Genomic DNA, 17,954 nt, shown 5'->3' on the forward strand with positions numbered 1-17,954 from the left:
CAGACATTATTTACCTCTGTACTGTCTCCCAGTCCAGTTTCACATCCCACTGGGAGTCATCATCTTTCCCAGTTGTTTCCAGGTTGGACAGAAGATGGCAACCTTCCTTTGAAACAGACCTTATTGCATCCTTCCAGAGAGAAGTTTATATAAGACATGCAGCTCCAGGTCACATTTGTTTATGTAATTAAATGCATCTTGCAAAAATCCTCACCTTGAGCTTTTTATACTTTGCAGTGTGAGTCTCTAAGAGGTGCTCGATGGCTTTTCCCTCATCGGGTAGCTCTGCCTCTGCCAGCTCTGTGCCAAAGCCTTGTAACATTTGAGCAATGTCTTTTACCGTTACTGCAAAACTTTCAATAGCCTTTCAAGAAAAACAGACAAAAAAAAGAAAAACATTTAATCATTTGGTGCATTTTTATCCTCAGCGTTATTCAGTAACCTAATGGAAGTGTTATTATAGATAAAAATTTAAGTTAAGTAAGTAGTCTAGCTCCTTTGTGAATCCTTTACCGTCCGTAAAACAATCCAGTCACTGTGACAGTAGTCCAAAGTTCCTCCAAACTCTGATGTCAGCTGATTTTCATCAATGTAGCGGAGCAGGTCTGTGACAGAACTCAGCATCACCACCTAAACAGGTAGAAGGAACTGAGCCCTCACAAAAAGACTGTGCCTCTTTTCAAAAGATCTTTCAGTTTGCAGTTGTTAAAACACAGTTGATTGACAGAAAATGATAGATCTGGAACTTAAATACCCTGATGTGATAGATGATATGACTATCTGGCATGCTCAAGAGAAGAAAACATATCATTCTCACTTAAACTATCAATTTGTATTAAATAATAGCATAGGACAATATGCTATTTAAAAATAAATATTGAAACCCCTGTTAGTTTACCACTAAATATTTGACTTATGGCGCTCCCATATGTAACAATTAATGAGGTGTACCTTGTCATGAAGTGAGACAAATTTGGTAACTGAGGAGTAGCTGCCTTACTGGCATCTTGAGCATGAAGTCATCCTGGCTGAAGCGGAAACCAATATCTGTTACAGTACGATGGAAGAAGCTGGTGGGTCGGAGCACCAAGACCAGGTGGAGGTTCCCAGGAAAGGAGGCCTGGATGAGCAAGAAAGAAAAGATACAATTTCAAAGAGAAAATTTATATTTAAAATTTTTTGGCAGTTTTTAAAGCAGATACACACTTTTCTGACACAAAGCACTACTTGTAGTCTCACCTAATTGAGAAGATGATAGGCACCAGGGGCGTCTCTAGGTTTAAGAGACAAGGGTGGCTCAGCCCCTAGAAGATATTGCGCGCGCCATGCGCGCGCCGAATTTTTTCAGTGCACCTGCTAAGGCGATGTCTAAGACAAGGGTGTAACTTTGTTTTGAAAGTTGGTGGGGACGGCTCATAAGGAAAGGGAGCTACCTGCGCGACGCCTTTTTTTTTTGTTGGAAAGGATAAAGCCAAAAAAATGCGAATAACATTTATCAATTTAATGCTTACAGTTGAAAACATAACTGTTACAATATTCACTTATATATTTTGTGCAAAAAATATCACATAAATCTAAACAGACAGTACAAATCAAAGAAATCAAATAAATATATCAATTTTGTAGAACATTTATTGACAGTCAATTTTGGGTCACTTTTTAAAATTAATTTACTTTTAAACCAGGACTCGGACAAGATCTTATGGGGCCTTAAGCAGAATATGATTAAGCAACTCGTCTTTCTGGAACATCCACCAGCAGGGTATCCAGGGGGGGATTTACCATTAGGCAATACTAGGCAGTTGCTTAGGGCCCCAAGTTCCTGGGGGTCCCATAAAACTCTGTTTCCATGTATGGTTAATACAACTAATCCTTATTTGTGCACATTAATTATGTTTTTGATAAAAATCCTTTGGCTAAAATGCCATCAGAACGCTGATAAATAGAGAGGAAAAAGGGACAAGAAGAGAGGGACAAAACCTAGAACAAATAATGGATGTCTATTCTATTAACATTTCTCTATCTGTAGAATGGGTCTGTTTTATGGGTTTTCTTCTCAGGGGGCCCCCTGCCTGTCTTTGCCTAGGGCCCCAAATTTCCTAAATCCGCCCCTGAGGGTATCAATACTGATTTGATAGAATCTGGGAGAGCGGACCATGTTCAACCATCCATTTTCTTTAACCTTATCCCTCAGTGGGATCAGGAGGTGCTGGTGCATATATCTCTAGCCACGTTCTGGGTGAGAGGTGGGATCACCCTGGAGAGGTCACCAGTCTGTCGCAGTATGTTCAACCAGTTTAAAAGTAATCGGTAATCAGATTTATTATTTGCACTTTTACTAAGTGAACTTTCTAACTCCCTTAAATCTGAAATTCCAATGCCAAAATTGTTTAAATCTTTTATCTTTGGACCCCCTGCAGAGTGATGTCACACCTACAAGATCCTATCCTTACCTTCCTGCTAGATTGCAAAAAGCAGCTTGCTCATGAGTTGTCAACTTAACACGCTAAATCTTAAATGTACGTGTACATATAAAAGAAAAAGGGGCGCAGTGCTTGCAACTGAATGGCAACACTATCAAAGTCAGGAAAAAGTTTTAAGTAAAGCCGGGATTAAAACAGTAGCTATAAGAAGCTTCAAATAAAAGGTGTTCTTTATGTTCAACCTAAACACCAACTCCGATAGACCATCAGTAGAGCAGGTGTTTAAATTAATCAATTACTGCTGCGAAAGCTTATAGCAGTGAAAGCTAATATACCACAGCCATCACTTAATAAACGCAAAATAAACAACCCTCTAAAAACGGAAAACTGTAATGGACTGAAAGTCCTGTTTTTTATGTGGGAAATTATTTGCGTGTGTTTTAGTATAATTCTGATATATTGGCGCTGTTGTCTGTTTCTATGGCAACGATACTGAATATAGTGTAGCTTAGAGACCTGCATGGGTCGAGTTTTACCAACCCGCACCCGCCCGAACCCGTTAGGATAACTACCGAACCCGACCCGTCACCCGCGTATATCTTCAATTTAAATGTTATGGGGAGAGGGCGGAGGGGTATGAGGTGCCCCCAGGGACATAAATCAGAATTAACTTGCATATACACATATTAAATTACACTCTTCCATATAATATACAGAAAACCTCACACAAACACTAGTAAAAAGCATTTACCTCTTATATAATCTACTCAAAAGCTCTCATGCAAAGTAGTGAGAACTGTTAATATAAACTGGTGAAAAGCTTTACCTTTCATACACACTACTAGAAAGCTTTCATATACACTATTAGAAAGCTCTCATATACACTATTAGAAAGCTCTCATATACACTACTAGAAAGCTCTCATATACACTATTAGAACGCTCTCATATACACTATTAGAACGCTCTCATATACACTATTAGAACGCTCTCATATACACTATTAGAACGCTCTCATATACACTATTAGAAAGCTCTCATATACACTATTAGAAAGCTCTCATATACACTATTAGAAGGCTCTCATATACACTATTAGAACGCTCTCATATACACTATTAGAAAGCTCTCATATACACTATTAGAACGCTCTCATATACACTATTAGAAAGCTCTCATATACATTACTAGAAGGCTCTCATACACGCTACTAGAAAGCTCTCATACACACTACTGAAAAGCTATTAGCGGATTTCAGTTGAAACGGAAGGTGTTTCAGTGAAACAGGAAGGACCGTCATTACACCGGAAGTTGTTTTAAACGGAGGTCATTCTGGCTAGCTCCGTACATTTTGTGCTATCTCCGGCCGAAATTGTATTAAATAAAATTATTGATTCATGCTCAGCTATCCGCTAAACAACTCACAGAAGCATGGGCATTACTCGACTTTATTTTTTATGTTTTTGCTTCAACAGAGAGCCTTTTCCGGTGTTGTGCGAAATCCTGTTCCCATGTGAAAATCTGTTCCACCTGTGTCGGGAGCGCGCCGCGCATTGCAGCCACATAAGCGGATCTGATCATTTCCCAGGCCTTTCGGATCATTTCTTGGTTAAATAAAAAGTCGTAAAATTATACAAGGTTGAGACATTTAGTTTAATCAGCCGCTGTTGTTTACAAAATTGTAAAATAAAAAAAATAAATGCGGTTTTCTTATGCTGTTTTGTGTTGTTATTTTGAACGCCAAGAGAATCAGTCTCTTTCCAAGTTTTGTCACTTCAGCCTGACAGAAATAAAAGTCAAGTCACCAAATACCAAATTTGTATTTATAATTTTTTATTACTGATATAAGATGATGGGAAGTGCCTGATAGCAGTTCCATAATATGGAAACAAATTAATTTAGCTGCAAATCTTAAACTGTGTTTATTCCTCTCTTCATCAACAACAAACCATCTGGATTCGGTGATATTTGAGCAATGTTTGCCTAAATTAAAGGAGGGGGACCATATATTTTAGCTTTCTAATAGTGTGTATGAAAGCTTTCCAGTAGTGTGTTTGAGAGCTTTCTAGTAGCGTGTATGAGAGCGTTCTAGTAGTGTATATGAGAGCCTTCTAGTAGTGTATATGAGAGCGTTCTAATAGTGTATATGAGAGCGTTCTAATAGTGTATATGAGAGCATTCTAGTAGTGTATATGAGAGCTTTCTAATAGTGTATATGAGAGCGTTCTAATAGTGTATATGAGAGCGTTCTAATAGTGTATATGAGAGCGTTCTAATAGTGTATATGAGAGCGTTCTAATAGTGTATATGAGAGCGTTCTAATAGTGTATATGAGAGCATTCTAGTAGTGTATATGAGAGCTTTCTAATAGTGTATATGAGAGCGTTCTAATAGTGTATATGAGAGCGTTCTAATAGTGTATATGAGAGCGTTCTAATAGTGTATATGAGAGCATTCTTGTAGTGTATATGAGAGCTTTCTAATAGTGTATATGAGAGCGTTCTAATAGTGTACATGAGAGCTTTCTAATAGTGTATATGAGAGCGTTCTAATAGTGTATATGAGAGCGTTCTAATAGTGTATATGAGAGCATTCTAGTAGTGTATATGAGAGCTTTCTAATAGTGTATATGAGAGCGTTCTAATAGTGTATATGAGAGCGTTCTAATAGTGTATATGAGAGCATTCTAGTAGTGTATATGAGAGCTTTCTAATAGTGTATATGAGAGCTTTCTAATAGTGTATATGAGAGCGTTCTAGTAGTGTGTATGAAAGGTAAAGCTTTTCACCAGTTTATATGAACAGTTCTCTCACTACTTTGTATGAGAGCTTTTGAGTAGATTATATAAGAGGTAAATGTTTTCACTAGTTTATGTGAGAGCTTTTTACTAGTGTTTGTGTGAGGTTTTCAGTATATTATATGGAAGAGTGTAATTTAATATGTGTATATGCAAGTTAATTCTGATTTATGTCCCTGGGGGCACCTCATAGAGGGGGGTGATGGGGAGAAAGCGAGATGCAACAGATTATTTTTTCTGAGTTTTTTGTCGGGGTTTGTGGACGGTGAGCAGCGGGGAGAACTTTTTTTACTTTCTTTCTGAGGAGCGGCATGAATGGGGTTTTAATCAGATATACACAGCACCGAAAGCAAAATACGTGTACAACATATTGGTGGGGACTGTCCCCCTACCGGTCAAGATTGGTGGGGACATGTCCACACCAGTCCTTAAGGAAGTTACGCCTATGATTGTTCAGATTAACTTGTCTTCTTTATGGCTTTTATTCGGTGCTTTACTGCATTTGTTTTGGGAAAATATGAGGAAAAAATAAATACAGAAAAAAATATATATATTTTTTTTTAAATAGCAAAATAATTATAGGGTGGCTAATGCCAAAGAAAGGATGACTGAAACCACCCTTAAATAGGTCTAACGACGCTTATGATAGGCACTATCAAGTATTGGTGAGGACAACATTTTTGGCAGCACAGATGAAAATAGCTTCTGAAATTAACAGTTTTTGTTCATTGCAGAAATACATCAAAGGAATATGTGCTTACGTTTGTAACATGATTTAAAAAGAATTGTCCAAGCAGTTTTACGCCTGCCATCTCTTCATCTACTCTCCATCTATCTCACAACCATAAACATTTATGAAATGTAGACTGCAAAACCCAAATATTCTGTTCACAACTAAAATAAAAAGTTTATTAGATCAGGTCACTCTAAACAAACGAATGAGCTTAGGGTTGATTATTAAACAGCTAAAATCTTGGCTTTAAGTGGCACCAAAAAAGCTCAAAAACCTTTGCTGAGGTACGATTTATGCCTGTATATGGTATAATTTGAACAGAAAGTCAGACGTGTATAAACCTTCGCAGGCATGTCCTTGCACTATGGCAGTAAACTTTTCCCCCCTCTGTTTTTACAATAGTTATGAGGCTCAATGATAACTATTAATTTGAAAACTGCTTTGGTCAAATGTTTTTGTTTGTTTTGTTTTTATTCGCTTGCTTACAATTAGCTAAAGCTGAATAACTTTTTTCCCCCTCAGTGTCTGAACCAAGTGCACAAATGCAGTGACTAAATATATCAGTATCAAGAGTTATCATCCAATCACCACATCTAATATATAATTTCTTAGTTTAGTTTCTTTGAGGAACCTTTGGCTATCTGATTATTAATTGATTAATCAAAAAAAAAAAAAAAAACCTACAGTTTGCAAAATAATTATTAGTTGCAGTCCTAATGGTATCACATCCTTTACATTGGAAGACTTTATCTTTACTTTTCCCTGCTTTGGCCCCTGTGTTATGTGTTGATAACTATACTTATAGTTCTATAGATATATTCATCCCTCTGGTAATTTTTGTCTGCATTCTCTATGTATTCACTCCCCTTCTACACTTTTAAAACTTAATTCTACTCCTCAGACATGGAAGAATATAAATATCTTGGGCTGCAAGCGCCAAACCTGCTCAGAAGAAAGGGTTTAAAATTGGAATATGTATTCCTTCAAAAATATTAAAATATATATATAGAGAGATTACTGCTAAAAAAAAAAAAGCTGACACAGTGCAACATGTAGACATTTTAAGATAGCTCTCGATTATGTAGCTTCAGTAGTGAGTCTTAACCTGCTTTTAGATTTATTTTTCACCTCTTCATGGACACATTTTGGAGCATTTTGACCCTAGATCGTTTGAGGTCATTGACTGACCCTGCAGCTGTGTTAAGGCACAAAGGCTGATGCCAAAAGAAGACACAAATAATGGCTTATTGGGAAATATACTTAAAAAGCATTTCATTTATGCTTAAGCGTAAATGAATTTTCCATCTCACTGTTTTTAACCTTCAAGCATACAGTAAAAAACAACCTTTTTTTGCTTAATAGTTTGCAGATTTATTTAGCCGTATGCACTCTTCCCTTAGGCACACAATCATTTTAAAAGTCTATTCATGGAGACGCAGACTGGCAGCACCGTGACTAAGCATTATCTCCCTCGGAGCCGCAGTGCTACAGTGAGCTGCGCTACCGCATTCCCCCTATAAGAGCCGCCCAAAAACTTCCATCCAAACTCCTCACAGCAGAAATGAAAATACATTAAGCACTCATTACCGGGCTCCTCCGGATCTTTGGCAAAGGTCGGTGGTAAAAGCAATCGGTCATGGTGTTGGAAGCCATCTCTAACATATATATCTATTATTTGGTCCTCGCAGAAATATCAGTGCCATGGAAGATAGAGCAGCGCCTTCCTCCGACCGCCTGGCAACAGCCGGAGCTCTGCTGCCGCCTTGTGCCTCTGCTATAGAGGGTGGCAGCGCAACTCTGGAACACTTACTCCTCCCGCCTGGCCTCCCCCCTCATCCTTCCTCCCCTCCGGAGATTCAGCTTCCCGCGTCATCGCGCAGATTTTGCTTACTAATGTATTTTCAACAGTATGCAGAGGGGCCTCTCTATATACACGGCATGGATAGGATCCAATGAAAACAATGCGAGGACGGCTAAATCAAGCTGAACATGGCTGCTTATACATGAATGGGGAAATTACCTTACAGAGATCCAGGTCAGGACCATGGAGAGCAACTCCTTAAGACATTTACAGGTGCTGGTCATAAAATTAGAATATCATGAAAAAGTAGATTGATTTCAGTAATTCCATTTAAAAAGTGAAACTTGTATATTATATTCATACATTACATACAAACTCATATATTTCAGATGTTTATTTTGTTTAATTTTGATGATTACAAATGACAACAAATGAAAATCTCAAATTCATCATATCAGAAAATTAGAATATTGTGAAAAGGTTCAAAATTGATGGCCCCTGGTGCCACACTCTAATCAGCTAATTAACTCAAACCACCTGCAAAAGCCTTTAAATGGTCTTTCAGTCTAGTTCTATAGGCTACACAATCATGGAGAAGACTGCTGACTTGACAGTTGTCCAAAAGACGACCATCGACACCTTGCACAAGGAGGGCAAGACACAAAAGGTCATCGCTAAAGAGGCTGGCTGTTCACAGAGCTCAGTGTCCAAGCACATTAATAGAGAGGCGAAGGGAAGGAAAAGATGTGGTCGAAAAAAGTGTACAAGCAAGAGAGATAACCGCACCCTGGAGAGGATTGTGAAACAAAACCCATTCAAAAATGTGGGGGAGATTCAAAAAGAGTGGACTGCAGCTGGAGTGAGTGCTTCAAGAACCACCACACACAGACGTATGAAAGACATGGGTTTCTGCTGTCGCATTCCTTGTGTCAAGCCACTCTTGAACCACAGACAGCGTCAGAAGCGTCTTGCCTGGGCTAAAGAGAAACAGGACTGGACTGCTGGTGAGTGGTCCAAAGTCATGTTCTCTGATGAAAGTAAATTTTGCATTTCCTTTGGAAATCAAGGTCCCAGAGTCTGGAGGAAAAGAAGAGAGGCACTTCATCCACGTTGCTTGAAGTCCAGTGTAAAGTTTCCACAGTCAGTGATGGTTTGGGGTGCCATGTCATCTGCTGGTGTTGGTCCATTGTGTTTTCTGAGGTCCAGGGTCAACGCAGCCACATACCAGGAAGTTTTAGAGCACTTCATGCTTCCTGCATCTGACCAACTTTTTGGAGATGCAGATTTCATTTTCCAACAGGACTTGGCACCTGCACACAGTGCCAAAGCTACCAGTACCTGGTTGAAGGACCATGGTATCCGTGTTCTTAATTGGCCAGCAAACTCTCCTGACCTTATTGTGAAGAAGAAGATGCAATACACCAGACCCAACAATTCAGAAGAGCTAAAAGCCACTATTAGAGCAACCTGGGCTATCATAACACCTGAGCAGTGCCACAGACTGATCGACTCCATGCCACGCCGCATTGCTGCAGTAATACAGGCCAAAGGAGGCCCAACTAAATACTGAGTGCTGTACATGCTCATACTTTTCATGTTCATACTTTTCAGTTGGCCAACATTTCTATAAATCCTTTGTTTTTATTGGTCTTCAGTAATATTCTAATTTTCTGATATGATGAATTTGAGATTTTCATTTGTTGTCATTTGTAATCATCAAAATTAAACAAAATAAACATCTGAAATATATGAGTTTGTATGTAATGTATGAATATAATATACAAGTTTCACTTTTTAAATGGAATTACTGAAATCAATCTACTTTTTCATGATATTCTAATTTTATGACCAGCACCTGTATTGTCATTTTGTATACACAGAGTTTATACCAAACGAAATTTCGTTTTGTACAGCTCTCATGACATTTCCATTTACTTAAAGGGCAGCAGTGATCAAATGTAAACATTGTGGGGGAAAAACATAGTGCAAAAAAAAAAAAAAAAAAAAACGCATTGAAAATGTCAGTTTGATGCAGTCTGTGACATAATTTAGAGTTTTTTTCAACATTCAGCTGTCTGAATCTGCTAAAAATAACAACTTTGAATTAAAGTACAAGACCAAGGAAGGAAGGAAGGAAGGAAGGAAGGAACGAACGAACGAACGAAGGAACGAACGAAGGAACGAACGAAGGAACGAACGAAGGAAGAAAGGGTTTGATTTATCAGATAAAATAGCACCTGAGTGTAAAGGTACAGCAGTATAGTGCTTAAGAGGTCCAATTTTACAACTTCTATATAACTGCTTTAATGCCAAAGAGAAAGGTAAAACTTACTGCTATCCTGGCAAGAGCAGCTTTGATAGAGGCCCATGTATCCAGTCTTCGGTCTAAGATGATGATAAACTTAACTCCAGGTTGTCGGGTTCTGCCAATTAAAAAGTGCATCCATTTTATTAGTTGCAGTTTTTGCAAATTTGGGATTGGATTTTTCATTGATCTAAAAAGAACATGTATTTGAATTATCACACTTAATTCAATTCCATCTTCCATTTTTATCAAATTGTTGACAATATGTCTTGATGAGGCAAAATCTTGGCATGCAACATGCAGAAAATAAGCCCCCGATCTGCTTTATTACAGTATTTCCTGATCTCTGGAGGGATGAGGTTATGACAAAAAAGGCATCAATAGGACATTTGATCCTGAGCTACAGATCAGCAGTGGCTCCTGTGCTCAGAATACAAGGTTTTGGTGCAGTGCAGAAGGAGAGAGAGTCAGAGCAGCTCAAAGATGGAGGACGCACCGAGGAATGAGAGTGAGGTAGGTAAAGACTTTGGCTAAAGCGTCCTCTGGAATGTCACTGAACGCTGAGCACTCTGGGAGGGTAATGATGACGCTGGAGTCTTCCCCACGTCCTCCTAGAGAGAGTAAAACAAATAAACATAATGGTATACTGTTTATACATTTATACAGACAGACATACATATGAACACACACAGCATCAACCTATAAATATAAATGTAAAAATGTAAGGGTATATATCATAAAAGCTACACTCACCTGATAGGTATGCAACTTGTTTCTCTATATATCCTCCCACTTCCTTCAGGCTGACAGGAACAGTCACCTCTACAACATGATACATAAAATAAACACTGAGATGCACCACTCAATTTACCTATGAATTTGATATGATGCATGTTATGTTTTGTATTTCAATATTTATGAAATAATTAAGTGTTCCTTTAGGTAAATAAACTTGATGGTGTTTGTCTCCCTTGAGCCTACATTAGAAACCACACCTTTTCCTTTTATCCATACTTCAATGCAAGGGTGTAACTTTGCAATAAAAGTTGGTGGGGACTCCCTAAGGGTGGTGGCTGATTGACCTACAGCTACTCAACCCCAATGCTTTCAATAGGGTTTATATTTTCCAAAAATTAGCTCAAACATATATTTCTTGAATGCTTTACTATTGTTGAGAACACAAGAGTGCAATACATTTGTGCTATATATAGATATAGACAGATGCCTTCCTTTAGTGCATTGTTTTATAAAGGGCTCAAACACATTAATGTATAAAAAAAACAGCCGATATCCAATGCCAACATCAATATATCATGCATCCCTAGTATGGACACAACTGCAATTCAATTCATCCATGCATGGCTTCCCTTTAAGCTGCATCAGTAATTATCCTTCTTTCACAAACAGCAAAATCAAATTTAGAAATTTGTCCCAAATGTCATTGACGGCCAAAGTCTATGTATTGAACCTTATATTTAAAAAATCATTTATACACTGATTTGTATTATTTGTGCTTTAATTCTTGTAGGTTTCTTATATTTTAATTTTAAGTCTGTGTCCAGTGAGTCTGACTGTCTCTGGGTTGCAGCTCTTTCTGAGTCTGGTTGAACTACAAAAGACAAAAAGATATGTTGAATTTTATTATAGCATTGCATATTTTTTCTTGTAAACTTGGCAATACATTTTATGGGATGTTGCATATCCCAGTAAATCTGTTTCACCTCTAAATCTGAAGCTGTCCCTAATTGTGTCTCTGTTCTGCTTAAAAACAGATTTATGAACCTGTCTACCAATATAACGAGGCCAGAGAAAATCATTTTCAGGATCTCTAGAAGCTCTGCAGCCTGATTCTCTGTTCAATAAGAAAACAACAGATATTTGTTCATTTTAATCTGTAACTCTGATTATGGTCCTGAGAAGCCCAGCTTTTTTAACTCATATAAATGTACAATTTGCTGCCATTTTTAGCTGAAAAAGTTCTGTATGTGTAACTAACGGATTATTCGGTGGCATCTCTGATTTTTTTAACCAACCCGTCTCTAAGTTTTACTTAAACATATATCGAAGTAGCTGCCAGTTAAAATTCACTGAGTGTTGCTGCGAATTTATTTTAAAACGGTTAGTTAGTTCAGACGAAACAGACAGTATGTTAAAATGGCTTGCCATATCAGCATCTCTTCTCATCCTCCTAGCGACTCTGTACGCAGTGAATGTCCCAAAGCTACAGATCTGATGATATTTCATGGAGAGGTGGGACTCGAGAGCAGCAGCAGAGCGAGGAAAAAAACACGGACTGAAAACGCTCTGAACACAGCTGCACCAAACCACAGTTACTGTTGGCTGAAGTAAATCGGAGGGGAGAGGCGGACATTATTGGTGGGGTCTGTCCCCTCCATGCCCAAAGTTGGTGGGGACATGTCCACACCAGTCCCTCAGAAAGTTACGCCAGTGCTCCAATGAAACACATTTTATGCCAAAAGCTCTATGGAGATCACTTTGTTGATGCTATTTTCTTGTAACGAACATGAGTTGTCTGCTAAATGAAGACATAGTACCCTTTTGTGCCTTGAATTTTGGGAACCTTTCTTGTTTAATTATATTGATCATATACCAAAACAACAACTCAGATTTTTTAAGTTCTTTAAAACTGCCTGGAAAAGATTTGTTCCGTTGAATTAAACAAGATGTGTCACACTAACTGCAGTAAAAGTTTACTTTAGTTTTTACTTGGGCTGTTTTTTTTTCTTCCACCAGGGTTGCGCCTTCAAGATCCTGCATTAAGAAGATTAAACACTTCTAATACATTACTTCATTCTCTGTACAGGAACATAATCAAGGCTAAAAAGCCTTTAGATTGCCTGCAATCCTGTCTTAATTCAGTTAATGTTCATCTCAAAGTGGTGGACAGATACAGTCAGTGCAGTTTACACCAGAATGCAGCTGTAGGCAGCAATTTGGTCTGGTATGCAGAGAGCTGATACGCAATGTTGTGATGTTACTGTTACTGTAAAATCAATTTGTCTTCAGCACTCCGAATGCAAATCCTGTCTGATCTGCAAAGCGAACATAAATGCAACAGAGACATATGCAAGATTCAGAGACATTAAGCAGCACGGATTTACTGGTTTATTTAAGTCATACAAAATGTCTCCGCATTGCCTTCAGCAGCACATCACTATGCAGTGATTCACTCAAATTTCATTTTAACCTCATAAAAAATGAATCAATGCAGAGGAAATGAGTTAGAAAAAAAATAAGGGAAGGCCAAAAAGAGACTGTAGGAGCAAATTAGTAGTAGTTTTCGATGAGGTGACTTCTGTAATACTGTTTCAGGTAGCAAGTAATAAACTCCAGTAGTACCTGCTGAATATTTGATGCGTGTCAGTAACAGAGAGGAGCTGAGCCATGCAAGGCCAAAAAAAGAGCCTTGGATAAGCTGTGTACATACAGATCCAAGATAGTGTTACCGTCGCACTTGAATAACTAAATGACCATTAGCATCCAGCTCGGTAAGACAACAGCAAAATGAGGAAAGTTCAGAAATAGATAGAAAAAAAAGGGGGTTTTAATCAGTTATTAACTAGAACTACAATTTGGAGGATGTCTAAAATTTCAAGAACTGCAGAGTTCGGATTTGGCATAAAGTGGAGTGGATAAGAGAAAACTTTGGGAGCAGATTTTCATGAAAGAATGTGATGTCAGCATGATTAAAATGCACAACATTACTGCACTGGCTGAATGCAACACACCGCAGTTCTATGAATAAAGTTATAAAGTTTAGAGGAAAAACACTATCCCTCTCAACCCTGACATACAATCAGTAGAGATTGCCGTAACAATACATATTTACTGCTTTGCAGTGTCATGTACTGCATGCACTTTTTTGCTACTACAAAAAGGTTTTGTGCATTTTATTAGTTTCTCATGTCACAAATAAACTAAGTGAAGTGCAATAGTATTTAGCCCCCATTTACTTTGAAAGCCCTAATGAAAGCTATTGTAGTAAGAGTGTAAGAGAGCAATCAGCATCTTTACCATAAAGTAACATACTAAATGAGTCAGGGACAGTCTAAGGCTGAAATGTGTTCGAAAACAGTACACCTTCATTAAACCCTATTGGCTTCATGCAAAATGATGTGCATCTAATGAATACCTTAAACCCACCACTCCATGAAGCACCGTAATTAGAGATGCTTTTTTCCAGCCAGTCAGGGCCAATAGTAAAAAAGATGGAGTTCAATATGGGGTAAACACGAAGCAAAACTTGTTCAAGTCTGCGCAAGACTCCGACCTTACTATAACAATGATCCTAAATACGATCAAATAGCCAATAGAATAGTTTTGATATATATATATATATATATACATATACATATATATACATATATATATATATATATACATATATATATACATATATATATATATATATATACATATATATATATATATATACATATATATATACATATATATACATATATATATATATATATATATATATACATATATATACATATATATATATATATATAAATACTGAACATTAGTTAAGTTCTTTTTCTCCTTAGTGTTTAAATCAATATAATATAGAATTTTTTATAAAACAAGTGACCAAAAAAATGGTTTTATAATATTCAGAGCTCTACTTGTATGTACTTTAAGTTTTTGTTTGTAATTTGATATAATATGAAAAAGTCAAAGTGATATTAATATTTTTTTACCACATAAAAAAAGAGAAATAGGTTGTGCTGTTGTTATAGGCGTTTTCTCCTAGGAAATGTTTGACCACGACCTTTTCAGATGACATGCAGGACTCTGTAGGACAGAGAGCGCAAATGAAAGTCAAACAAGCTCTGTTTGCCCTTTGGTTCTTACAAACAGAAAAAAAATAAAGGTTTGTCGGTGTGGATAGAAACAGTGATTTCCTTCAGACAATCCCTTCAGTGTGCTTACAAAGCTAAGGGCAGAAAGCTTATCTCTGTTGTACAAACAATGATAACCATCGACACTAATTTCATCACACGGTACACCTCTAACAAGCACTATAGAACTTGACTATTTTCCATAAAATAAAGTATGTTTTTGTTAAAATCAAGGGTAAAAGAAAATGAAAATATGAGTCAACACTTCCATAGAAAACAATGGGGTGTGTGAATCATCAATTGCTAAAGTGTTAAAGCCTAATAAAGCATAACTTCTGCATGAGTTTTAAATCAGGTAATAAAAAAAATAATCACTAAACTATGTGCAAGTAAACGCTTTACTTTCAGTCCCCTCAAATAAAGATCTTGGAAAAGAGCGTCCAGGACAGTAAATGTAAGTGAAACGTGTGTTGAGAGGATATGGAGGGCACAAACCCAGAAATACTGTGTCAAATCTGATTTCACAGACACAAAAAAAAGAAGACCCTCTTAATCCTTTGTGAGGTAAGCAAGATGCTCTCTCTCTCTCTCTTGCACACACATATTTTCACAGAATGATGAATCCAAGCCTCATACTGCTTTTAGGTCATGAGGTTTTTTGCTAAATGAAGCTTTAAATGCTTAGGGATTAGACTGGTTTGTGACAGGATTCTGGTGGAAATATGGGGAAGAAAAAAGCCTGTTTCCACGTCCTAGGATGCAGTACATTTAGCTGGATTGGTTTAAGATCAGAAAGGCCAGTCTAAGGAGGGAGTAAGGATGGTTTTAATTTTAAGTTCTAAAGACCCTCATCCAAAGAAAAAAAAGAAACCCTTAAAGCATTTTTCAAGGATTTTGTCTTTATACTCTTATAATCTAATAGCAATGCCTGCAGCAGTGCATGCATTGTGTTCTATTACATATTGTATTCTTAGTGACATTTAACTGCCAGATTCTTTTTTTTACTATTTTGTTTTTCTTGTTTCTTTGCAAAAGTGTCACAAAAGATATAACACCATGAATTGTAAAATCAGTTCAGGGGCCCACATTAATATACACAGTTTTACTTTTTGCAATAGGTTTAAGATCTGATAGACATAAGCTTAAAGGTTTTGAGAGTTTGTCTGCAAGAAAAAATTTTTTCTACAATTTTTTTATTTGTCATTTCTATAAAGCTTAGTTTTTTTTTTTTATTTTGAAATTCTGAAAGATAAAAAAAAATGTAATGATTAGCAACATTTTCATATTGGTTATTGTGTTAAACCAAGCTTATCTTTTTACTATAGTGTTTTCAAATGGTCAATCAGCACTTCAAAATGACTACATTCCCATTCAAGGAAACAAACACTAATCCTTCAGGTAGATACTTTCTAGATTGCAATACGGATTATAAGATTAAATTTATTAGTATGAATGTAGAAGAGCTTATCAATTATATATTGGTTCAACTAAATCTTTGGTCTCCCAATATTTTTTTTTGTTGGCACACCTTAGAACTCTGGACTATTTTCTATTATGGTATGTTGATATATATAATAGTTGTCAAATAAGAAAAATCTACCAAAAACAACCCGATCCTGTGTAAAACTATAAATGTCTAAATAATGATTTAAGGTCATTCTAAGTAAACAGATTTGTCTTTCAGTTACGTTTCTCTAGTCAGGTCCAATCCTCATTTAAGAACTTGTCTGATTAAATGGAGATGAGCAAAGAATTTTGAACACCATTATATTACCTAAAATTTTAAAATAAACTTAAAATATATGTATTGATGAAGTTGAGAAACAATTGCTTTAAAATTAACCAGTTTGGAAACAACATTATCCACAATTGAAGACCACCTGGAACACTGAGGAGACTTCCAAGGAGTGACCAGCCAACCAAAATGAATAGACTAATTCAGGCCATCACAAAAACTATAATATCTAAACTGCAGGGCTCATTTTCCTTGACAAAAGTTAGTGTTAATAATTTAACAACTAGAAAAAGATACTAGATTGGGGAAACTTTTTAATATGTAAAGCATTGCTAAAAGCAAACCTCTTTACGATACCAAGAGTTGGTAATATTCTCAGTAGACTTATGAGAAAAATGTTTCCAGTTACATCTGCTGTAAAACTAACATTATTTTAGAATCAGAGGGTCCTATTAACAGTCAAACTTAGTGATGATTGGATGACGATCAGGGAGTGATAAACAGAGTGACACACCGAGACAGATTTAACCAAAATTTATGGTCTTAAAGTGTCTTTTACAATCAACAATTTTGCTATGCAGCAAGAAAATGATCCAAAACACAACTACAAGTTAATCTCTGATACACAACCAGTTACTGCAAACAATTTAATTACATAATCAAATGACTTCAGTCATTTTGTATATTTTTGTTATTCTATATATTTTGTAATTATTAGATAATCTCAAGCATAAAAGTGTGGAAATTTGTTTATCAATGTGCATTCCTTTAGAATAGGGGAGATTAGGATGAGAAATATAAAATTTCAATTCTCAGCAGTCAAATCCACACCAGCTTCAACCAGCAGTAAACATCAACAGAACTGAACATCCATCAGCAAGAATTTGAAGATTGTATAATATATCACTCTGTCCTTTATTTTTTATTGTAAAGCTAAACAGCTTTGCCAAGTAATAAAACATATTGACCTACTTTTAAAAGTACAATAAATTCTTAACAATACAGGCTAGATTAACTTCAGTTATAGTGATCTAAAATCTACTCTACTGAGCTTCCAGCCTAAATCATTTCTATAGATTGAAAAGGTATCCATCTGTGGGTGGCTTAAAATAGCTGCCATAATCCCAGTGATGGCCCACTGCTGGAGCAAAGCAGCAGGAAGTACATCAATAATACTGAAGCTGCACATCTAGTTACCTCCTCTCAGATGGTAAACTAGGCTGAGCTGTGTTGCAGTAGGCCTTTTTTTTTTTGGAATGCACAGAGGAATGTAAAGTTTAGAAAAAGGGGTTAGGT

General features: G+C 36.7%; 1 protein-coding gene across 6 annotated transcripts in view; it reads right to left on the bottom strand.

Moving 5' to 3' along the window:
* Nucleotides 1-17,954, bottom strand: part of mcf2a (MCF.2 cell line derived transforming sequence a) — a 36,279-nt gene that overhangs the window by 17,711 nt on the left and 614 nt on the right. For 4 of the 6 annotated variants that reach the window (XM_038289589.1, XM_038289588.1, XM_038289591.1 and 1 more), the window contains exons 2-8: nucleotides 10,812-10,880; nucleotides 10,555-10,669; nucleotides 10,086-10,176; nucleotides 1,001-1,120; nucleotides 514-630; nucleotides 215-364; nucleotides 15-130 (exon numbers count right to left, since the gene is read on the bottom strand). In XM_038289589.1, the coding sequence (XP_038145517.1) occupies nucleotides 15-130; nucleotides 215-364; nucleotides 514-630; nucleotides 1,001-1,120; nucleotides 10,086-10,176; nucleotides 10,555-10,669; nucleotides 10,812-10,880 (778 nt within the window). Of the gene's footprint in view, nucleotides 1-14; nucleotides 131-214; nucleotides 365-513; nucleotides 631-951; nucleotides 1,121-7,539; nucleotides 7,733-10,085; nucleotides 10,177-10,554; nucleotides 10,670-10,811; nucleotides 10,881-17,954 lie in introns of those variants that run through there. The other 2 variants (XM_038289593.1, XM_038289594.1) reach the window with 2 other exon arrangements.

This window comes from Cyprinodon tularosa, unplaced genomic scaffold (genome assembly GCF_016077235.1).
Source record: "Cyprinodon tularosa strain WSP-4 unplaced genomic scaffold, ASM1607723v1 ctg27, whole genome shotgun sequence".
NCBI lineage: Eukaryota > Metazoa > Chordata > Actinopteri > Cyprinodontiformes > Cyprinodontidae > Cyprinodon > Cyprinodon tularosa.